At 40.6% G+C, this 25,333-nt stretch overlaps 1 protein-coding gene across 2 annotated transcripts in view; it reads right to left on the reverse strand.

The window, feature by feature from the left end:
- cat2.S (calcium transporter 2 S homeolog) overlaps positions 1-25,333 on the reverse strand; it is a 56,884-nt gene that overhangs the window by 25,648 nt on the left and 5,903 nt on the right. The window contains exons 1-13 of one of the 2 annotated variants that reach the window (XM_018223954.2): positions 19,792-19,875; positions 19,013-19,189; positions 18,394-18,548; positions 17,541-17,627; positions 17,203-17,356; positions 15,624-15,782; positions 14,201-14,310; positions 12,312-12,402; positions 8,357-8,385; positions 6,267-6,358; positions 6,057-6,171; positions 3,803-3,973; positions 3,554-3,624 (exon numbers count right to left, since the gene is read on the reverse strand). In XM_018223954.2, the coding sequence (XP_018079443.1) occupies positions 3,554-3,624; positions 3,803-3,973; positions 6,057-6,171; positions 6,267-6,358; positions 8,357-8,385; positions 12,312-12,402; positions 14,201-14,310; positions 15,624-15,782; positions 17,203-17,356; positions 17,541-17,627; positions 18,394-18,548; positions 19,013-19,064 (1,286 nt within the window). In that variant the 5' untranslated portion in view covers positions 19,065-19,189; positions 19,792-19,875. Of the gene's footprint in view, positions 1-3,553; positions 3,625-3,802; positions 3,974-6,056; positions 6,172-6,266; positions 6,359-8,356; positions 8,386-12,311; positions 12,403-14,200; positions 14,311-15,623; positions 15,783-17,202; positions 17,357-17,540; positions 17,628-18,393; positions 18,549-19,012; positions 19,190-19,791; positions 19,895-25,333 lie in introns of those variants that run through there. The other variant, XM_018223953.2, reaches the window with a different exon arrangement.

Raw genomic sequence — 25,333 nt, forward strand, 5'->3', positions numbered from 1 at the left:
AGCACAAGTCAAATAATATCTGCCAGAAGCCGATACAGCAAGACTGATTTATAATCAGAATATACAGACTACACTGGGTCCTGTGTCGTCATGGTATCTAACAAGTGGTTGTTGCAAAATAATCCTCCAAATAAAATCCCAGTTTATCTGTTTAAATCTGGCTCCATGATCTTTGTCCCTGCAGCTGGAGTTGGAAACAGTAAAGGGGGTGTAAAGGCAAAAATAAAATCCAATACAAATCGCTACACAGTCGTGACTGCTCTACAGGGAAACAAACAAAGCTGCTTGAGTTCTGCATGGCTGGGAAGTAAGGCGGGGGCTCCCCCTGCTGTTCATAAGTATGATTGTTTCCCTGCTCAGCAGTTAGGGACCATCTGACAATTCCTATCCACAGCAGTAAATGAAGGGAGAATTTCACTGCATACAGTCAGGTTTCTTATAAAAACGGTACACATTTTTTAATTAAAGTATATTGGAGATAGGTTTCTTTTTCATTAAAGAATGTAAAAATGGGATTTTATTTTTTGCCTTTACATGCCCTTTAAAGAAATACAACTGCGTTGTGGGGGAAAAACTGGCAATTTGAGTTCATATTTGCATAGGTAAATGAGCTACGTTCTCTTTTAATGTCATGTTTAAAGGAGAACTACACCCCCTAAGTAGAAAAGCCCCATCTACTACCCATAGATAGTCTTCTTCTGTAAGGTATTGCCCTATTTGGTGCATGTGCAGTTTGAGCAGTTCGATATTCATACCAACTGCTCATGCGCCGAAAAGTTCAGTGAATTGACAAGGGAAAGAAGACGATGACACCCAAAGATGACACCCATGAGCTCCGCTGTGCTACTCTGCATAAATAATTGAGTATGCTGTCCAGGGACACTTTCTATATTAATGCACTATGTGGGTAGGAAGCAGTGAGGGGGGACTATCTCGGGTAGTAGATGGGACTTTTCTAATTGGGGGGTTAATTCTCCTTTAAGTAACAGAGGAAGCTCTACCTGTTTTATGTTTATTATCTTGACCTATCGATCAAGATAATAAGATGATAACAATAAGTTACACCATGCAACTTCCAACATTGACCTGTTCCGGAGTCACCGATTGGCACAAAGAGTTTATGTGAGTTACAAGCAACCAATCAAAACGATCCCGACCCCAGCCAAAGAAGTAGCAGTTATTGTTTCTAGTGAGAAGCAAATCCTGAAAAATGGCAACTCTTGACTATATTTTATCCCTCTCATTTATTTAGACTGTGCCCAAGTGAAGGGCGGTGGCAGAGTTTGCTTGGATACACAATATTTAGCAACCAATAATCCCCCAAACACAATAACAAATAAAAGGAAATATATGTACAACAAATGATACAATTAATGACAAATATTATTCCAGAAAATGGTGAAACACTGCAGAAACCAAGCCAAGCCACGGAAGGTTAATGTGATGAAATGAGAAGGGACAGAATAAAGCAAAACGAATGAGAAGACTAATAGGGACATTGATAAGCTCTGTCAGCATGATCCGCACTTGCTCAGAAAGTCAACCGAGGAGACGAGAGGAAAATGAACATTTATTCAAAAAATTAAGGAACTAACAGAGTCTTGGGACATTGAGTAGAATGGTTATAATCAGGTATCAGCACCAAGGCCAGAAAGAAGAAGAGAAAAGACATGAACAGTCATATCAGATTATAGAGCAGCATGGAGCCTTCCAGATGTTCTAGAAACACAACTCCCAGAACTCCCTGATATCCTTCAGAATTGAGCTGAATTCTGGAAGTTGTAGCTCAGCAACAGCTGCAGGTTGCCCAAGCCTGAATTATTGACAGGGTCAGACTAGGCTGGAGTGACACTGGGGGAAAAAACAGTGGCCCAGATCTGCTATTGCCCCCGGCCTTCCTTCCTTGCCCCCGTTGCAGCCACACAGCGGGGGGCCTGGGGGTCCAATCCAACCCTGATAATTGATAGTCACAAGAGAACAGCAATGTTACAGGCAGATACAGTATATAATGAGCTCTTTACCCCCTGAATGTAGAACAAATGACAATTAAAGGTGGTCATAGGGTATGAAAAGGAAGGGAAACCTAAGAGGTTAATGGAAAACTGTCAGCTCCTTCTGAATATGTTGGTACAAACCAATAATGAGAAAAGTCGTGCCACTGGCTGTGCTTGGTCTTTCCAACTTTCTAACTGCCCAGTCTATCTCTTATTAAATAGGCACTGATATGGTACTTTATATAAACCTTACTATTGATAATTAAAAGGCAGGGCAGAAGCCACGCATCTTTAACATACACACTAGCTTTTATTGGTTCATTCATTTCCATGTTCTGTATTAAAATAACGCACTTAAAGGGGAAACAAACCCCCCTGCGCAGCGGAGCTCGCGAGCGCCATCTTCTGGCTCTTTGTTCTTCTTCGGATCTTCTTCCTTCCCTTTGGCAATTTCCATCCCTTATGGCAAATGCGCAGTTGGAAAGAACCAGAAGATTGCTCCAACTGCGCATGTGCCAATACGCCCATCAGATCCCTAAGAGGACCGAAGATGGCGCCGATGAGCTCCACTACGCTGACTCTGCAAGGAGAGTTAAGTAAAGAATTACGGGCAATTACAGGAGGTAACACCTAGGCTGGGGGGGGGGAGCAGAGAAGGGGTGCTATGTAAGGTAAGGGGGTAGGGATTTTTAATAGCAGGGGGTTTAGTTCTCCTAGATACTGAATCTGGTAAATATATGAAAAAAATACCATTACACTCTGCAGGTCCAAAAAAAATTATCGGTGAAAAGTTAATGTAGTCCAACCTTTCAGTTACTAATTTGTGATCTACCGTCCTTAAGGAAGGTGACAAATTAGTGACCTGTACAGATCTGTTATCCAGAAACCCCTTATCCAGAAAACTCCGAATTACGTGAAGGCCATCAACCATAGACTCCATTTTAATGAAATAATTCAAATTTTCAAAATGATTTCCCTCTTCTCTGCCATAATAAAACAGTAGCTTGTACTTGAAGCCAACTAAGATATAAATAATCCTTAATAGAGGCAGAACAATTCTATTGGGTTTAATTAACGTTGAAATGATTTTTTAGTAGACTATGTATGGAGATCCAAACCATGGAAATATCCCTTATCCTGAAAGCCCCAGTTCCCGAGCATTCTGTATAACAGGACCCATACATGTGTATATTTAAATGCCATGGAATGACTATGTGACTTGCAATATACTCATTGCACATGGTAGGGGATACATTATGCTATAGAAAGTAGTGTAGTGCTTGTCTCTTTTGCCATTTGCCTCCATTGTGAAATAGAATAAAGGAAAGTTAATGGCAGAGGAGGCCGTGCCTCCAAGCACTAAATCACTCAGACAGAAATACAGTGAGGATCTTTTGCTGGGGATATTCCATGCATATGATTCAGAAGATAGAATGTCTATGCCTGACACATGAGTGCTATAAAGACCCCGTTTGTGCGTTCCCTCCGGGGAAATGCTGCTGCACTCTCCTTCTGTGCCGGGCTTTGTATTTAGCATTCACACAGCAAGGCGGTCTTACCAGAAATCTCTGAAGTAACTCGAATGTACTTTATTTAGGTCTTCTATTCCTTTCTGCAGGTATTCCTTTTCCTAAAAGAAAAGCGAGAGTTTGCAAAAAGCTTGTCAGATATACGTATAATCAGTTTATCATAGATCAGAAATGTAAGATTCTTTATATTATTTGCTTCAAAAAAGGATTTCAAGCAAGTTAACACCCCCAAATCTCCATCGATCTGGCCTATTTCTCTTTTCAAAAATAAAGAAATACCTCGGGCCACATTGGATGGCAGTATTTCAGGTCTTTTTCAAGCTCTTTCTTCCGCCATTCTTTCCAACGTTTCATTTTTTTCTTGGCTCGATAGATCTCCTTAAATTCTTCTAAAATCTGATAAAGTGTAAGTCCCAGCGCGATCACAATCAGGATAATTCTCCAACAGTCCTATAATAAAGAAGCAGGAGGGATAAAGAAACCTCTATGATGTTATAAAGAAGGCTTGTGCCGTAAAGGATAGGTAAAACTTTAATATAAGTGAATGTTAAATTGATGAGGGTGCTATTCTAAGAAATTTTGCAATGTACATTCATTATTTATTTTGTTTTTATTCTAAGATATTAAAGTATACATGTACTGTTCATATGAATACATTTTGTTACAACAGCGCCTCCTGCTGGTCAGTTTCTGACCAGGCTGACCACCAACTAGTCAAGGAAGTTGTCAGGAGAATGTAGGGGCTGATTTGATGTTCTTCTGCTTAGGAAAGATTTCAGAAAGGTTTCTAATGTTTTTCCTAAGCAGAAGAACATCAGCCTCTTTCTTTCTCCTGACAACTTCCTTGACTACTTGTTGGTCAGACTGGTGAAAAAAATGTATCCTATAATATCTTCGAATAAAAATAAAATAAATAATGAATGTACATTGCAACATTTCTTGTAATAGCCCCCTTACATTAATTTATTTCAAAGGTTTACTTATCCTTTCAACATGTATTTAACGAAGGTATATATTTTCCCTATAAAGTCTCCTATGTTTTTATTTTAAACAGGGTTAGATAAAACCTTTACGTCAGTTTTGTGACGCAAGATTAATTTTGCACCTTCCTGTAATTAGTCTTTCACAGGGGTCTTCCCACTCTTATACTTTAAAGGGGTTGGTCACCTTTGAGTTAACTTTTAGTATGATATAGAGAGGAATATTCTGAGATGATTTGCCGTTTTCATTTTTTATTATATGTGGTTTTTGAGTTATTTAGCTTTTTATTCAGCAGCTCTCCAGTTTGCAATTTCAGCAATCTGGTTGCTAGGATCCAAATTACTCTAGCAACCATGCACTGATATGAATAAGAAACTGGAATATGAAGAGGAGAGGCCTGAATGGAAAGGGGAGTAATAAAAAGTAACAATAACAATACATTTGTAGCCTTACAAAGCATTTGTTTTTTAGATGGGGTCAGCAACTCCAATTTGAAAGCTGAAAAGAGTCAGAAGAAGGCGAAAGTTAAAAACGATGAAAAAAAGAATGAATACCAATTGAAAAGTTGCTAAGAATTGGCAATTCTATAACATACTAAAAGTTAACTTAAAGGTGAACCACTCCCAAGCTTCTTATCTTGGAAGAACCTTATATAGTCCCTTCTATATCCCCCTGACCACTCCAGAGGGAAGAGGGGAGGCTGGTTCCTGGGTTGTGAAGCAACAGGTGGGTTTTGCCACATCTGTAGCAGAATATAATATAAATACATGTTAATAATAATAATAATAATAATGATGGTGATAGTGATAGCCCACCATAAGCAGTATGGAGGCTCTTAGCTGGCCCCAACCTACTGATGAAGGACCAAAGCTCAATTTGTCTTCTGGTCTTCTGGTGATACTGTAAAGTCTTTGCAGAAAATGTATGAATGTTCTCCATTCAGTTACAGCCTATGGTTTTTATGAATTATTCCAAAAACTGGTATGTGATACTACATTGTGGCCTTGTATTTGGTCCAGGGAAACAAACTGGATTGCAACTGTCATCCATAGTGTACAACGCAACTGCCGCACCATGAAGAGCGAGGGTATTTTCTATGGAAAAAAAGCCAATCTGTGGCATGGAAACATGATTGAAGAGGAAAGCAAGTTAATTGCAGTTTACAAATATGATTAGGGTATTTAGAAATGTCATCAATATATCGGACTCCTCCAAAGAACAAGTAATATGCACTGAGCCAAGATAACATTGAAGGGCAGTAGAAGTGGATTAATAGATGATGGTTTAGGGAATGGATTCAAAAGGTAATTACCACCTGCAAACTTATTGACAGGTTCGGTCATTCAGACAAAGACATATCGCATTCACGGATATTATATTTGGAATCTGAATAGGACATCTGCTTTAGAAGCAAAATCCCCTTGAGCAATAGTAAACCATTATAAAAGAGGATTTTTTGTGGGACTTTCCAAGGTGTGCAGCTATGTGGAAGTGACTCCCTCTCAAAAAGAGATCCTGTTGCAGAAGTTCCATTACAACAAGCTGCACCTACTTCTGGAAACTTATACGGGGCTTCCTCTGTTCTTGGCAGCGACGACGCGATTCCCAGGGCCGTCCAAGACAGGATCAAAACAAGGTTTAACGTCAGTATAAATGCTACGCTCTTTCTGCAAAAGGAATGGTATGTTAGAACCCCGTTGTATCTGGGTGTGTCGAAAAAAATTATCTTTATCATTGAGAGGGCGGTGATATCAAACTGTACCTGCCAAATAACTTCCATTTGACTTCAATGAGTTTCTGGATAACAGGGTGCATGATAATGTCTAGCTGACGGTTCTGAACAATCATTTCCAACTTTAACAGGAAAAACAGGAGTTAGTCATGGAAAAGATTTCACAATCATCATTAGCAAGGCTGGGGTAGGGCCTATCCTTTCGGAATTACTTAATATAGGCATAAGACTTGCATTAAAGCTTCATCTTCAAAGGACCTTGGCATGGAAGGACACAAATTCTAGTTTCTAGCCAGGCTCTGACTGATCTCCAGCACCCGAAGAGCCTGAGGAACTCCTGGTGGGCCCAGATTCTAACATCTACATAATTTTGTAAAAAGTGGGCCATGAGCCTGAGGAACTCCTGGTGGGCCCAGATCCTAACATCTACATAATTTTGTAAAAAGTGGGCCATGAAAGTCAGGTTTTCTGGTGGGCCCTAGTAGGCCAAGTCCATCACTGACCTCAGCCAATACAAAACATGTATCTTTTATGTGAGTAAAGCTAGGCCCAAGTCCAAGGTAGGTAGAGCAATCAGCAACTGGAGGCCTCAATTACTTGGCCAAACAAAGATGCTTTGGCCATATCCATTAGGGACTGAAATATCAGAAGCTCCTTCTCTGCATTATCGCATTTGTACATGTAATTACCAATTGTCATATTATGCTTTTAGCTGAAATAGACAGAAATGCCAACAGCTTCACGCTCCAGCCCATTTAAACAGTTTTGGTGTCTTGGACTGATGACCAATCCAACATCAGCAGATGCATACAATAAAGATTTTCTGATACTGTTACATACACATTTACAGCTGCACTTTATATTAACTAAGAAGCCCAGATGTAAAGCCATGCTCCATCTAACCAAGTTGTACTGAAAATTCAGGCCTGGTTCCCATAAAGGCTTCAAATGGAGAGGTTATGGAGATACACATTGTTAGTCAGTAAGAATAATTAAAGGAGAACTAAAGCTTAACTTAAAGAAGTAGCTAGAAATGTTGTACATTAAGTTTTGTGCTTCTGTACCAGCCCAAGGCAACCACAGCCCTTTAGCAGTAAAGATCTGTGTCTCCAAAGATGCCCCAGTAGCTCCCTATCTTCTTTTCTGCTGATTCACTGCACATGCTCTGTGCTGCTGTCACTTACTGAGCTTAGGGACCCACTCACAATATACAGTACACATAGAATAGAAATGTCACAATATAAGGCTGATTAGTAATTAATACACATAATTACTACATGGCAGCACAGAAACCAGTGCAATTAGCATCAGAATTGAATAATCAGCAAACCTGTATTACAGGGGAAGCTCATTTTCTGCTGGATAATTAGTGATGAGCCCTAAGCTTAGCTTCTCAACAGCCAATCAGAGCCCACTGAGCATGCGAGTGTCACAGACACTTTCCAAGATGGTGACCCCCTGTGACAAGTTTGAAGTCCTGGATCATTGCTGCTATTGACAAGCTGAAACTTTAGCCTCGTGCAATAAGTTCACAATATAAAATATGCCATTTTTAGCCACATTAATTGTTAGGGTTTAGTTCTACTTTAATCCTTATTGCTCTAGATAGCCCTAAATCTAAGAAACTGTGACCACGACTACAGGTAAGTGACCTGTTACCCAGAATGCTCAGGACTTGGGGTTTTCCAGATAATGGATCTTTCTGTAATTAGGATCTTCATACCTTAAGTCTACTAGAAAATCATGTAAACATGAAATAAGCCCAATAGGCTGGTTTTGCTTCCAATAAGGATTAATTATATCTTAGTTTGGATCAAGTACAAGCTACTGTTTTATTATTACAGAGAAAAAGGAAAAATTTTTTAAAATTTTGGATTATTTAATTATAATGGAGTGTATGGGAGACAGCCTTTCTGTAATTCAGTGCTTTCTGGACAACAGGTTTCGGGATCCCCTACCTGTACAATAAAGTTCAAAATGCTTCAGGGTCAGAAAATATACTTGCTCAGAACCAGCTGACCCACTGAGACTTGAGTTCAGCAGATAAGAGAGCACAGCCTACACGGAATTATAGAGAACGTTGGCATAAACATTTAAATTAATCTTTCAATGGAACTTACTGGAGACCTGGCTTGTGATCCATCGAAATCTAGATTGAAGAGAAAAGGCACCCATCAGAATTAATAAGGAATATTTATTACATCAAACCAAATCCCTTTGCATAGAAAGGAGCACAAACTATTTTGATGAAGGTGGGCTTGATACAAATTCAAATACCACCCCTTGATAAACTCCTGTACCTTTGAGAAGATTCCCTCCTTAGGCTCCCAGAACATTTAGCATGGCCAAAAATCAACAAAACAACATCTCGTACAGCTCCCTTGCAATTCTGGTTTAGGAGTTTAGTTTAGTTTAAGTTTTTGAATTATTTGCCTTTTTCCAGCTTTTTAAATGGGGGTCACTGGCCCCATCCAAAAAACAAATGCACTGTAAGGCTACACATTTATTGTTATTGCTTCTTTTTATTACTCATCTTTCTGTTCAGGCTTCTCCTATTCATATATAAGCGAATTGCAGCACTCCAATTAAAATCACTTTTATTCCAATAGTCTCCTATTCATATTCCAGTCTCTTATTCAAATCAATGCATGGTTGCCAGGGTAGTTTGGACCCTAGCAACCAGATTGCTGAAATTGCCAACTGGGGATCTGCTGAATAAAAAGCTAAATAACTCAAAAACCACAAATAATAAAAAATGAAAACCATTTGCAAAATTGTCTCAGAATATCACTCCCTACATCAGACTAAAAGTTAAAGGGATACTGTCATGGGAAAAAACTTTTTTTTTTTCATAATAAATCAGTTAATAGTGCTGCTCCAGCAGAATTCTGCACTGAAATCTATTTCTCAAAAGAGCAAACCTATTTTTTTATATCAATTTTGAAATCTGACATGAGGCTAGACATATTGTCAATTTCCCAGCTGCCCCAAGTCATGTGACTTGTGCTCTGATAAACTTCAATCACTCTTTACTGCTGTACTGCAAGTTGGAGTGATATCACCCTCTCCCTTCCCCCCCCCAGCATCCAAACAAAAGAACAATGGGAAGGTAACCAGATAGCAGCTCCCTAACACAAGATAACAGCTGCCTGGTAGATCTAAGAACAACACTCAATAGTAAAAGCCCATGTCCCACTGAGACACATTCAGTTACATTGAGAAGGAAAAACAGCAGCCTGCCAGAAAGCATTTCTCTCCTAAAGTGCAGGCAGAAGTCACATGACCAGGGGCAGCTGGGAAATTGACAATATGTCTAGCCCCATGTCAGATTTCAAAATTGAATACAAAAACATCTGTTTGCTCTTTTGAGAAATGGATTTCAGTGCAGAATTCTGCTGGAGTAGAACTATTAACTGATGTGTTTTGAAAAAAGCATGTTTTCCCATGACAGGATCCCTTTAATTCAATGCTACAGGGGCTGTATACTGTATATGAATGCTTAAACCAGCCATAAACGTACATTCAGCCCATAATGTAAAATAAATAAATCTAAAAAGGGCAGGTGCGTGGATAGACAGACTCCAGTAGGAGAAGGCTTTGTACCATTTCCAGGTAACTCCCTAGAGATAAAAAAATAAATTTCAAGGAAGCCAAGCTGGAAACAGAGGCAACTGCTACAGTTTCTGGGAAGTTGAAATCTGTAATGTAAACAGACACATAGCGATGTATGTAACAAACCATTTGTCTGCCCGGGCAGTGACTGTGAGTGCCAGGAAGCAACGCCAGCTCTCATACTAATGTTTGTACAGGAGGGAGACAATAAGCGATCCCTCATCTGCCCCCAGTGTTCCAAGTACTATAAACCAGGGATAGAGAATCCTCTTTTAACTCTTTAAAGGCACGTTTCACCTTAAAATGAAAGGGGATGTGAACCCAAAAATAAGAATTGTAATAAATGATTCAGTAAACATTCATAATGATATTATTATATGAATGTACAGACCACTGGTAAGGCCCCGTCTAAAATATGCCATTTGGTTTTGCACACCTGCCAACATTTTGGAAGTAAAAAGATGGGGAGGAAATGTTTGCGCGTAGCGCAGCAAAATTTTTGACCACGCCCCTTTGTGTGGCTACACCCCCTATGTTCATTTTACAAAATTTGAAAGTTTGAAAATATTTCTCTAAACTGTATATTTTGTCTCAAAATTGTTACAAAGTATCTTATTTGCACCTGTTAGCTGTTCTGGGCTCTCTGCTAAAAGCCAATTAAGTTAGAAACTTTTTTTCTTTTTCTGGCTGCTCAGTGCAGAGAAAATAGGGACTTTCCAGGACAAATGAGGGACTGTGGGTTGAGCTGTCAAAAGAGGGAATGTCCCTCCGAAAAAGGGACAGTTGGGAGGTATTGTTTTGATCTCCATCTCTCAAACAGGACATTATTGTATTAGAGAGGGTACAGAGAAGGGCAACGAAGCTGGTAAAAAGGTATTGAAAATGTTAGCTATGAGGAAAGACTGGCCAAATTGGGGATGTTCATGCTGGAGAAGAGGCGCTTAAGGGGTGATATGATGACTATGTATAAATATATAAGGGGATCATATAATAATCTCTCTAATGCTTTATTTACCAGTAGGTCTTTCCAGCTGACACAAGGTCACCCCATTCCGATTAGAAGAAAAGAGGTTCCAGCTAAATATTGGGAAGGTGTTTGTTACAGTGAGAGCTGTGAAGATGTGGAATTGTCTCCCTGAATCAGTGGTACAGGCTGATACATTAGATAGGTATAAAGCTCCCTATAGACGCGACGATTCTTCTTGCCGAACGACCGATTTTAGGGAAGCCCGACCAATCCTTCGAAATTATCGTGTGGTTAGTGGTATTCGAACGATCGTACCTCTTACGATTTTTCGGCCGACATCTGTCGGGAAATTGATCACCAGGTCAAAAAATCTTTGTCGGCCCCAGTGCAATCTCTCTATGTTTGCAGGGCCAAGCAGGCAGCTCCCCTTTGTTTTCCTGGTAAATTGGTCTTTTTAGTTGATGGTCAATTCGTACGATCGTTCTGAGAAGATCGTGGTCTCACGATCAGGATCTGATCTTTTAAAAATCTCAACATCTATGGCCAGCATAAGAAGGGGTTGGATGGTGTTTAGCAAGTGAGGGAATACAGGGATATGGAAGATAGCTCATAGTACAAGTTGATCCAGGGACTGGTCCCATTGCATTTGGAGTCAGGAAGGAATTTTTCTCTCTGAGGCAAATTGGAGAGGCTTAAAATGGGTTTTTTTGACTTCCTGGATCAACTGGCAGTTAGGCAGGTTAAATCTAGATTTAAAATGTTGAACTTTTTTAACCAAACTTACTATGTTACTACTTTACAATGTATTATTTGGCAGCAGTATAACTAGGGAACTGGTGTGCTGAATGGGAGGTGGTTCACGGGAGTTTGAGGGCAGCGATATTGTTGGTGTTTCAGACTAGGGATGCACCGAATCCACTATTTTGGATTCGGCCGAACCCCCAAATCCTTTGCAAAAGATTCAGATGAATACAGAACCAGAATCCTAATTTGCATAAACAAATTACGGGTGGGAAGGGGAAAACATTTTTTACTTCCTTGTTTTGTGACAAAAAGTCACACGATTTCCATCCCGACCCTAATTTGCATACGCAAATTAGGATTCGGATTCGGTTCAGCCGGACTGAAGGATTTGGCCAAATTCTAATCTTGCTGAAATTATGCTGAAAAAGGCCGAATCCTGGCTGAATCCTGAACCGAATCCTGGATTCGGTGCATCCCTATTTCAGAGACAATGTTGCAGTGATCAGCTTTGCAACAATGATACATGTTTGGGGTATAAAACAGAGTGCTTAGGGTATCGTTGCATGATGGGGCTTAAAAAAAATCTCCCAGATCTTGCCTACCCAGAGATTTGTTACTATGTTTGCCGTGTCCATTCCTTAATCCCTGGTACCGTGCCATCCACATGTCTCTCACAGCCCACACGCAATCTTTCTCTCTGTTTTTCTTCATTCACCCATTTTGCTAATGTTGTTCCCCTCCTGAATCATCACCTGCAGTTCGTGGTTGCACCAAATTCAGATAGAAATGCTGCCTCCTGTTGGCTCGGTCTTTAATGAAGAACTGATCCAGGGCAAGAAATGCCTAGAGCCAAAGCAAATAGACACATTGTACAAATAAATCACGTCTAACATTAAATATGTAACAATACTACAGGTACTATACAGATATATATATATTGCCACCAGGAACTACTTGTTTCTTAATGAACCAGCCAAATTGAACATTTTAAGTTAAAATGTTCAATTTGACTGGTTCATTAAGAAACCACCCAGTGACATTGAATTATACCAAATATTAGTTTACAGACATGATGATCCCTTCTACAGTTGTACCCCCTATACCCCCCAAATGCCTGCCCTACTGCTACTGGTGGTAATTATAATAATTCACCATAGGGTTCTCTGACAATATGTATAGACTGTACTCCTACTGTTTTAGAAGGCGAAAATATCACTCATATTATAAGGGATAATGTACCCCCTACTGTAAATTATAAGGATATTAGAAGTCACTGAGGGGTTGTTCTGTGACCATATAAAGGCACAAGGCTGCAGGCTGAGTTATACAGAGAACTCTGAGTATCACTCATGTATTATAAGGGATAATGTACCCCCTACTGTAAATGATAAGGATATTAGAAGTCACTGAGGGGTTGTTCTGTGACCATATAAAGGCACAAGGCTGCAGGCTGAGTTATACAGGGAACTCTGAGTATCACTCATGTATTATAAGGGATAATGTACCCCCTATTCTAAATGATAAGGATATTAGAATCACTGAGGGGTTCTGTGACCATATAAAGGCACAAGGCTGCAGGCTGAGTTATACAGGGAACTCTGAGTATCACTCATGTATTATAAGGGATAATGTACCCCCTACTGTAAATGATAAGGATATTAGAAGTCACTGGGGGGTTCTGTGACCATATAAAGGCACAAGGCTGCAGGCTGAGTTATACAGGGAACTCTGAGTATCACTCATGTATTATAAGGGATAATGTACCCCCTACTGTAAATGATAAGGATATTAGAAGTCACTGAGGGGTTGTTCTGTGACCATATAAAGGCACAAGGCTGCAGGCTGAGTTATACAGGGAACTCTGAGTATCATTCATGTATTATAAGGGATAATGTACCCCCTACTGTAAATGATAAGGATATTAGAAGTCAAGGCTAAACATATACAGTATTTATACATGTCTATGGACATTACTAAGTGGAACAAGGATGCAAATTAGAAGAGGAAGTTTTTCCTTTTAACCATATATTAACGGTGAAGCCTGGAAATGTGGGCGGATAAATGCTGTGCATAGATCGACAGAACGCAAGACACACAAACAAATTGGGATTAATCTCGTTAATAAATGATGCAGGAGGATGCAGCAGTACTTAAGACAATTGGAGAGGAAATCAGTACATTTGCTTAAGTATAGAATCAGCAGCTTGTTAATATCTAACTGGAAGTGTCTGAGGTCAAACCATAACTGTCTATATAAAAACCAATGATTTCATGGCTGAAAGATCCCTTGCACTTGTTGCATCCCTCCCCAGATCCGTAGTTACCCACCCACTTAAAACCATAGATTTACAGCAGGACACATGGGTATATGCCAGGGAAGCAGCCAGTGGCGTAATTAGATATTACTGGGCCCCACAGCAAATGCCCCCAAAATGTCTAGAGATTTTACATGAATTGGGACCTCTATACCTCCTAGGCCCCCCCTGCAGATGCAGGGTCTACTTCCTTTCTGTAGTTACGCCCCGGGTCTCAGGGGTCTGCAGTAACTGCAACACCAATGGGAAGAGTGAAACCATATTGGTTCCTATAGGGGAGTTACCCTACAGCCATAACATTTTTACTATGAGCGTGTGACACTTACCACAGGGGGCATATTCATTACCAGAAGGGTCATGCACGACTGTCCTGTATTGTCCTGGACACCCGCATCACTTTTAAGGTTTATCAGCAGACGGGCAGCCTCACTACGATCTGATTGGTCGGAAACACATAAAAACAAACTGCTTAGGAATAAAATTAGAAACCTTTCTCACATCTTTCCTAAGCAGAAGAACATCAGAGCAGCCTCTTTCTTTCTCCTGACAACTTCCTTGACTACTTGGTGGTCAGACTGGTGGGAAACTGACCAGCAGGTGGCGCTGTTGTAACAAAACTCATTCATATTAACAGCACATGTATCCCTTAATATCTTGGAATAAAAACAAAATAAATAATGAATGTACATTGCAAAAGTGCTTAGAATAGCCCCCTCATCAATTTTACATTCACTTATTTTTAAGGTTTATTTATCCTTTAAAGGGCATGTAAAGGCAAAAAAATAAAATCCCATTTTTACATTCTTTAATGAAAAAGAAACCTATCTCCAATATACTTTAATTAAATAATGTGTACCGTTTTTATAAGAAAGCTGACTGTATGCAGTGAAATTCTCCCTTCATTTACTGCTGTGGATAGGAATTGTCAGACGGTCCCGAACTGCTGAGCAGGGAAACAATCATACTTATGAACAGCAGGGGGAGCCCCCGCCTTACTTCCCAGCCATACAGAACTCAAGCAGCTTTGTTTATGACGATCCCCAAGCAGCCCAGACCACACTGAGCATGTGCACAGTCTTAGTCTTGCAAAGATGTATAACAAAGTTACAAGATGGTGACCCCCTGTAGCAACTTTGAAAGCATAAATCTTTTGTTTGATTAGGCTTGTGGTGCAGTAAGTTCATGTTTATATTTATTATACAAAATACAGCATTTCTAGCCTTATTTTAGACTTTACATGCCCTTTAACAGGGGCGGAACTACCGGGGGAGCAGGGGGTGCCCCTCAGGGCCCCCCGGCAGTCCGCGCGCCGCATATTCCCGGCCAGTTCCGGGTGTACGGAGGGGGGAGGGGGGCGGGGGGCCCGGCTGCGCGTCCTGCGCCAGGGCCCGTCCCCCCTCTAGTTCCGTTTCTGCCCTTTAAGCTCATGTTGAATAGGGGACATACACAGCCCATTTGAAAATAACCAGGCCATGGTCACCTCAGATGGTGTAAATGTGCATCAGCATTGGTAGATACAGGGAATACACAATTATATCAGACTAAGCCCACTCTATAAACAACTTTATAAACCACACCCCCAGATTATTACTAATCATTTGGCATGGCAGGAGAGAAGAAGAGAAAGGCAGTAGGGAACAATGACCTCTAGCCTGGTCATTTTATAGAACTTGAAAATCATGTCCAGCAGCATTACAATAATAGGCCAGGAGCAACTTCATGTTTTCCAGCCAGGCTGCTGTCTATTACCTAGCTCAGCAGCGAGTTGCAGTGGGGTCCGTTGCTTGTGATCCCGACTATAAGCCTCTGCATTGTGGTCAATAAGAACCTTCACCGAATTCACAGCGTCGTGTTTCCCTGCGTAATGCAATGGGGTTTGCTTCCCCTTTGTGACGGCATTGATATTGGCTGCAGAATGTAAAAGACAAAGTGATTAGAAACATCCAAATCATGTCTGTGGGGCAGAAATACTGCCCGCCTAATGCTGCCTCAGGAGGCAAGGGACGACCTCCATACCCAATACCTTTTGACCTCCAATGGAGACCAGTGCTACAGTCTGGGCACCACTGAATTAGATCAGGGGTTTCTGACCTTTTTTACCCATGAGTCACAATCAAATGTAGAAAGAGTTGGGGAACAACACAAGCATGAAAAAAAGCCCCTGGGGGTGCCAAATATGAGCTGTGATTGGCTATTTGGTAGTAGGGGTGCCCCGAATCCAGGATTCGGTTTCGGATTCGCCCTTTTTCAGCAGGATTAAGATTTGGCCAAATCCTTCAGCCCGGCCGAACCAAATCTGAATCTAATTTGCATATGCATATTAGGCACGGAGAGGGAAATCACATGACTTTTTGTCACAAAACAAGGAAGTAAAAAATGTTTCCCCTTCCCACCCCTAATTTGCATATGCAAATTAGGATTCAGATTCGGCTCGGTATTCGGCTGAATCTTTTACAAAGGATTTGGGAGTTTGGCCGAATCCAAAATAGTGGATTCTGTGCATCCCTATTTGGTAGTCTCTATGTGTGGACTGGCAGTCTATAGGGGGTTCTGTTTGGCGATGCACATGGTTTTTATGCAACCAAAACTTTCCTCCACCTGCTTTGAGGTCACTGAGATCAACATCCAAGGGTATGGTGAGAAACATGCTGCTCAGAAGCCACTGGTTGGGGATCACTGATAAGGATAAGTAAACCTTTAAAATAAGTGAATGCAAAATTGACAAGGCTGCTATTCTATGAAATTTTAAAAATGTACAATCATTATTTATTTTCTTTTTATTCCAAGATATTAAGGGATACATGTGCTGTTAATATGAATGAATTTTGTTACAACAGTGCCACCTGCTGGTCAGTTTCCCACCAGTCTGACCACCAAGTAGTCAAGGAAGTCGTCAGGAGAAAGAAAGAGGCTGCTCTGATGTTCTTCTGCTTAGGAAAGATTTGAGAAAGGTTTCTATATTTTTCCTAAGCAAAAGAACATCACAACAGCCTCTTTCTTTCTCCTGACAACTTCCTTGACTACTTGGTGGTCAGACTGGTGGGAAACTGACCAGCAGGTGGCGCTGTTGTAACAAAATTCATTCATATTAACAGCACATGTATCCCTTAATATCTTGGAATAAAAACAAAATAAATAATGAAAGTACAAAAGTGCTTAGAATCGCCCTCTCATCAATTTTACATTCACTTATTTATAAGGTTTACTCATCCTTTAATGTATTTCTATATTTTAATATTAGGTGGTTTTGTTTGCTCCTCCTCAGCTAAGCTTTCTGGGGCCCCTTCCGTTGCAATCTCATCGCTCATATTATATTATATGCACTCACCTCCTCCTTCTTCTATTAAGAAAGTCACCATCTCTGCGTAATCCACGGCAGCGGCCACGTGCAATGGCGTGATCCCGAAATCATCGGCCTTATTCACATCCGCCTTTCTCTCAATTAAAAACCGGGCAACATCAATCTGCCAGCTTTTGGCCACCTGCATGAGGAACAAAGGGAGTCGACATTTGGGTAATACCAAGGGGGCACAATGTTTGCTCCTCATCTAGAAACCCCTAGCTTATTTTGCTTTCAAATAAAATTCTGATTGGTTGCTAGGGGTTACTAGACATAAAAGCAAATTTTGCACTAAATAATTGTCGGAAAAGGGAGACGTAACATACCTGGTGCAATACTATTTGCCCGTATCTGTCAGGTTCATTGATATCTGCACCTTTGCTAATCATTCCATCAATTAAACATAGGTCAATCTGGAATGCAAAAAAGGCACATTTCCTTTATGTTCTACTATTAAAAAAAACCTCATAAAATATAAGTTTTTATTGCAGTAATAATAATATTTATCTGAATCCCAACTGTTGCAAAAGAGCTCAATAAAAGTAAAGTAAATTTCTTCTGGCTACACCACGTTACTCCGACCCATTAGGCCATGTCCTACTAGAGTTTTGCAAACCCATTTTAAAGGGGTGGTTCACCTGTAATTTAACTTTTATAGAATTGCCAATTCTAAACAACTTTTACATTTGTCTACATTTTTTCTTTTATTATAGTATTTTTAATATTTTGTCTTCTTCTTCTTTCCAGCTTTCAAATGTGTGGGGGGTCACTGACCCCATCTAAAAACAAATGTGTAATAAGGCTACAAATGTATTATTGTTATTGCTACATTTTATTACTCCTCTTTCTATTCAGGCCTCTCCTATTCATATTCCAGTCTCTTATTCTAATCAATGCATGGTTGCTAGGGTAATTTGGACCTTAGCAACCAGATTGCTGAAACTGCAAATTGGAGAGCTGCTGAATAAAAAGCTAAATAACCACAAATAATAAAAAAAAATTAAAACTAATTGCACATTTTCCCATAATATCACTCTGAATCATGCTAAAAGTTCATTTAAAGGTGAACAACCTTTTTAAAACCACCCCAATTGGCAGTACCAATTTAAATTACAACAGTAACTTAAATGTAAACAGCCTAGATGACCTGTACTAAACCCATCATGGTGCCATGTTTACCGGTTCATTAACATTCTTTGTGAGATGAATAAAATATTTTAGGATGGATGTCGGAGACCCAGGAGACGCCACTTCCTCTGGAAGTTGAACTTTGTTCTGCTCATCCTCCTCCTGCTTAATGCTCAGGCCAATGTAGATTTCAGAGGAACTGCGACCTTAAATAATTTAAAGTACATTACAAAAATTGTATGTATATATATATATATCTCTATATGGTATCATCTAGTGAGGAGCTGCCTATGATTATTATATAGAAGGGTTTTAAATATTAGGTGAAACTAAATCTATACACCTGGAGATAAGAGGAACAAGAAGTATTGGGGGTTCAGTGCTTGGCCCTACAATAATGATACCCCCAGTTTGGCTGGTGCCTAAAATCTACATTACTTGAGTTCAATCTCGATTCATTTAATCTACACTATTTCATAGGCATAGGGTATGGGATGAAAACCCAAACCATAGCCACTAATTCCATGGGAGTTTAGGGGTGCTAAGGCACCCAGAAGGTATGTTTATGTTACAGTATCTCTCTCTCACCTGGGGAATAAGGTTATTGGGGATAGGGGTAGGGTTAGGGGCCTAAGGGTAGGGTTATGGGGAATAGGGCTTAGGGGCCTACCTGTCCTGATATGAAGATTTCCTTTACTGCACTGTGGGCGCCTCAGATACATATTTGATTATTCTCTGGTTCAGGGGAATTTTCTCTGCGGCTCTGAGGTCAATGGAATTAACCAGCTTTAGCCTCACTTGCTACCAAACTGTGCTAATATATAAATGGGAAACTGTACAGCGAAGCCTAAGAAGAGACAGAAACATAACGGATTATTACTCGTTAGGTACTTTAGTTTGCCTTTAATACAGTCCTGTCCAACTGTATCCATATAGTGGGCCACTTATTCATTGTACTATGTTCTACTAAAATGGCACTATGTCATCCAAAGAGGCCAATGGAGCATCCTGGTGGCCATGAAAATCCACTAGAAGACCACACCTTGCCCACGGGCCTCCAGTTGGACACTCCAGCTTTAAAGGAAACGTAAACCCTTAAAACCAATGAATGTAAAATTGCTCATTAACCATTTTCTTCTATTTTTAAAAATATTAGCGGTTTTTACATTACTAATGGCATGAATATGAAACAACAACGCCTCCTGATGTTTATTTCAGGCACAGTCATGAGAAAATTAAATTAGTGAGAAAAGGAAAGTCTTGTTATTGTGTTCTGCTCAGAACATGAAGTTAGTGAGAAGAGTAGAGTCATCTGACCTTTCTCTGGTCAAGTAAAAAAGGACAACATCACAACACTTTCCTGTATCTCACAAATGTAATTTTCAGCCAGCTGTGCCCAGGAAGAGGCCAGGAGCCCCAGGTCACTGTGTTTGTGACAGGTCCACTTACCTGACGTAGCCTTGTCAAAGTTTGACCTAGTTATGGAGGCTAGATACTTGTCATATTGATTCTGCAACCAGGAACCCTTGTCCTCCATGGCTGCCGGATCTTACTGTAAGACACAAGATGTACACGGATGATTATTATGAAGCTCATGGGATTCGGCTCGGTAGCTTTAAATAATTCAATGTATTTTTTTAATCATCTTTCCTCGCAAAGATCCAATGCTGGATTCTCAAGCCAACATGCCCCCTCTACGGTGTGACTCTGAATAACAATATGGTTTCAAATGCTTCAAGCACCACAGGGTCTACAGTCGGGGTCCCCAACCATTTTTACCTGTGAGTCACTTTCAAATGTAAAAGAGATGGGGAGCAACACAAGCATAAAAACAGATCCCGTGGGTGCCAAATAAGGTCTCTGATTGGCTATTGGTGGCCCCTATGTTGATTGGCAGCCTACAGGAGACTCTGTTTGGCAGTACATCTGGTTTTTATGCAACCAAAACTTGCCTCCAAGTTTAAAGGGGTGGTTCACCTTTAAGTTAAAGGAGAATTCAACCTGCAATAAAAAAACCCTCCCCCCTACCCTGGGTAGACCATCCTCCCCCCAGCCTCCCTGCCCCCCCCCCGGGAAAATGCTCCTAACTTTTTAATCACCCCTCCGTGCAGATTCTGGCCTCGGAGTTCACGGGCGCCATCTTCTTTCTTCAGTCTTTTTCGGAAGTTTCGGTGCATGCGCAGTTAGAGTAAATTTCCGGTCCCAAACCACTGCATATGCGCTGAAAGTCACTGAAATTTCCGAAAATTTTTCGGAAATCTTCGTGACTTTCGGCGCATGTGCAGTGGTTCGGTACTGGAAATTTACTCCAACTGCGCATGAGCCGAAAATGCCGTCAAGACACGAAGATTACTGGAGAAGAAGAAGATGGCTGCCGTGAACTGCAAGGCCAGAATCTGCACGGAGGGGTAAGTAAAAAATTAGGGGCATTTGCCCCAGGGGAGGGGGGGGCAGGTAGGCTGGGGGGTAGGAGGGTCTACCCAGGGTAGGGGGGAGGGTTTTTCTTTTATTACAGGTTGAATTCTCCTTTAACTTTTAGTATGTTAAAGAATGGACAATTCTAAGTAACTTTTCAATTGGTCTTCATTATTTTTTTCATAGTTTTGCATTATTTGCCTTTCCTCTTTCAAACTGACCCCATTTTAAAAAATTTATTGTTATTTCTGCTTTTTCTTACTCCACTTTCTATTCTGTCCTCTCATATTCATATTCCAGTCTCTAATTCAAATCAATGGATGGTTGCTAGGCAAATTGTCTCAGAATATCACTCTCTAGATCATAATAAAAGTTAATTTAAAAGTGGACAACCCATTTAAAAATAAGCACCTGCTTTGAGGCCACTGGAAACAACACTCAAGGGGTTGGTGAGAAACATGTTGATCCAGAGCCACTGGTTGGGGATCACTGGTCTCTCCCTGGGAGAGTGATGGGCCCGTCAGCAGAACTTTAATCCTCACCTGACCAGAACCCACCTATGTCCAAACCCAGACCCAACCAGCCCTGTATGCTGCCATTAGTTATATACTTGCTACTTGTTCATCATGTCACTAGATGGGGCAAATGACAGGCAGATGGATGGGGTATGTTGTAGAGATGCACCAAATCCACTATTTGGGATTCGTCCGAATCCCCGAATCCTTGGTGAAAGATTTGGCCGAATACCAAACCAAATTCTAATCCTAATTTCATATGCAAATTAGGGGCAGGAAAGTAAAAAGTGGAACAAATTCATCTTTTGTGATGAAAAGTCATGTGATTTCCCTACCCGCCCCTCATTTACATATGCAAATAAGGATTTGGTTCTGCCAGGCACAAGGATTCGGCCGAATCCTGCTGAAAAAGGCCGAATCCTAGCAGGGCTGGAATTACACAGTGGTCACCCCTGTCCGCTCCCCTTTATTCGTGAAAATTTTCATCATCTGGACCAGAGCAATTGGGATTGACACACAGGAAATTAAAAAATTCAGCGCATCCCTGGTGTTTTTGAACCAATGTGGATGTGGTTGGACAGCATGCCGCCCCCTAAACTCCTGCTGCCCTAGGCCCAGGCCTTGGTGGCCTTTCCACAAATCCGAGGCCTGAACCCTAGTATGTTGGGAGACTGGGTTGTGCTGACATTGTGGGGGGTCACCCAACTGTAAATCACCAGGATTCAACCTTCCTAGGGTCTCCCAGTCACTCCCACTCGCTGTTGGTTGACCTAGGGGAATTCCTCAATATATCCCTTAAAGAGATACTGACCAGAGAAAATATACCTTTTTTATATCTCTCATGATGTTGTCTTTGTATACTATTTCTAATTTTGTTATAAGAGTGTTTGCCAGATGCTTTTACATAGGGATGCACCGAATCCAAGATTTGGTTCAGGCCAAGATTCGGCCTTTTTCAGCAGGATTCGGCCGAATCCTTCTGCCCGGCCGAACCGAATCCTAATTTGCATATGCAAATTAAGGGTGGGGAGGGAAATCATGTGACTTTTTGTCTCAAAAAAAGGAAGTAAAAACAGTTTTCCCATTCCCACCCCTAATTTGCATATACAAATTAGGATTCTGATTCGGTTGGGTATTCGGAAGGATTTTGGGGTTGGCTGAATCCAAAATAGTGGATTCGGTGCATTACAAAACTTTTAATGCAGATTGATATTTTGAAAAGAAAATTCTTAGCGTCAGTATCACTTTAAAGGGGTTGTTCACCTTTAAATTAATTTTAGTATGGTATAGAAAGGCCAATTCTAAGCAACTTTTCAATTGGTCTTTTTTAATTATTTGCCTTCTTCTGACTCTTTCCAGCTTTCAAGTAAGAGTCACCGACTCCATCTAAAAAAACATTGCTCTCTAAAGCTACAAATGTAATGTTCTTGCTACTTTTTAGTAATCATCTTTTTCATATTCCAGTGCACAGTGAACAGTTGCTAGGCTAATTTGGTCCCTAGCAACCCAATTGCTGAAATTACAAACTGGAGAACTGCTAAATAAAAAGCTAAATAACTCAATATCCATAAAATGCATTGCAAATTGTCTCCGAATATTCTCTGCATCATACTAAGTTAATTCAAAGGTTCAGCGCCAGGTTCCATTTCTTGGACTATCCAGTGTGCCATGTTTTTGTATGGACTGTACCATTTGTTCATAACTGGTTTCATCGTATCTTTAAATTCCTGGGATGGTGGTAAGAAAGCGGCTTGGGCAATTTTGCAGGGAGTTGCATTGTGCAGCTAAAAAGCCTCAGACACAGATAAGAACAAATGCTACAGCGTCGCTCATTTTCCCATGAGAAATTAACTCTTAGGCTGTAGGCTTCAATCGCTGGTGGTGAACACAAATGCCCTGAGCCCCTTGAGAAAATCCCCTTAATCGACTGAGATTTTATTGATAATCTATAGAAAATCAACATTCATTTCTCCATAAAGTGAAGCCAGTGTGCCAGGACATTTCTGATACCTGCAGAACATTCAGCAAATGGGTTTTGTAGGTATTTACGGCAAGTTTCTGCAGCACATATAGAAACAGGAATTCAACAAAAGAGTCATAAAGAAACTGCAAACACTGCACTGCGTCTCCATTAAACCCTCTGCACAAGCCCAGCAGCCTTGCCCACCAGCACAGAGACATAAGAAAAATGCTGCCACCTGCTGGCGCTTAGAAGGACAGCATCTAGCAAAAAATATGCACAGAGTTTGATGGTTTTACCAGAATTGGTGCGTCTGCAATGATGCAGGAATTCTGGGCAAAAAAATTGCAAAAATCCTGAATAATCATATATATATATAAATATTAATAATAATATAACAACACTGCAACTCTCTCCAAGAAAATAAACACACAGCAGCCCTGGCAACTGCATTCAAAATGATCAGTGTTCCAAGATGTAGAAAATGTTCCCCTATACTAAGCACAATTCAGCAGGAACAGTCCCCAGGTTTGCTCATAGTCTGTACAGAGAGATCCCATAAAACTATGGCAACATAGGTATTCCCTGTACTAAGCACAATTCAGCAGGAACAGCCCCCTAAGTTTGCTCATAGTCTGTACAGAGAGATCCCATAAAACTATGGCAGCATAGGTATTCCCTGTACTAAGCACAATTCAGCAGGAACAGCCCCCTAAGTTTGCTCATAGTCTGTACAGAGAGATCCCATAAAACTATGGCAGCATAGGTATTCCCCTGTACTAAGCACAATTCAGCAGGAACAGTCCCTAAGTTTGCTCATAGTATGTACAGAGAGATCCCATAAAACTATGGCAGCATAGGTATTTCTCTGTACTAAGCACAATTCAGCAGGAACAGTCCCTAAGTTTGCTCATAGTCTGTACAGAGAGATCCCATAAAACTATGGCAGCATAGGTATTCCCCTGTACTAAGCACAATTCAGCAGGAACAGTCCCTAAGTTTGCTCATAGTCTGTACAGAGAGATCCCATAAAACTATGGCAGCATAGGTATTCCCTGTACTAAGCACAATTCAGCAAGGAAACATAAATAATATATATATTAATCTAATGTAATTAATGTAAGGTTCATTTGCATAATGCAGTCTTCTAACATCACAGAAAACAATTTACCATTCTTACTTATTCCTTAACGTATTTTTCTGAAGCTACTAACCACCAAAGGATGAGACGGCTTCCCATGAATAGTGAAAGCAGCTTTGCAGTTTGTTTATTGAATATATATGATGTTTATATGAGGAAGGATTCTTGTAACCTGCATTGCAATCCAATTTTAGAAAATGTGTCCAATCAATAACATTAATACATAAATATTTGAAAGCACAGCAAGGGAATTATCTGGGGTATATTAAATAGGCCCCTGTGGGCTATGAGACTAGACCTCTGCAGTTCAATAGCCAAGGGCAACTGAGTAATTGAGCGAATGGAGGCCCAGGACAGCTGACAAGATGTATTTGCACTAATGACCAGACTCCCCCCTACAGTCCTTGTCTGTACATAACTACTGAGAAAGGAATATACCTGCCCACTGCTTTGGATAATGGTCTCACAGGGCAAAGGATGTGAAAGGCAAGTTAAATGTTGATATAATTAAACTAATTCCTTTGTAGAATAGTAAGAAAGCACAAAGTGGCAAAAAGAATAGCAGGTATAGTAGGGAGAGATGGTGTCTATAGTAACAGTGGATAATAGTCTCTGGGAAGGGAGTGTGACTGTGGGATAGCAGGTATAGTAGGGAGAGATGGTGTCTATAATAACAGTGGATAATAGTCTCTGGGAAGGGAGTGTGGCTGTGGGATAGCAGGTATAGTAGGGAGAGATGGTGCCTATAGTAACAGTGGGATAATAGTCTCTGGGAAGGGAGTGTGACTGTGGGATAGCAGGTATAGTAGGGAGAGATGGTGCCTATAGTAACAGTGGATAATAGTCTCTGGGAAGGGAGTGTGACTGTGGGATAGCAGGTATAGTAGGGAGAGATGGTGTCTATAGTAACAGTGGATAATAGTCTCTGGGAAGGGAGTGTGACTGTGGCATAGCAGGTAT

This window comes from Xenopus laevis, chromosome 6S (assembly GCF_017654675.1).
Source record: "Xenopus laevis strain J_2021 chromosome 6S, Xenopus_laevis_v10.1, whole genome shotgun sequence".
NCBI classification, from domain to species: Eukaryota; Metazoa; Chordata; class Amphibia; order Anura; family Pipidae; genus Xenopus; species Xenopus laevis.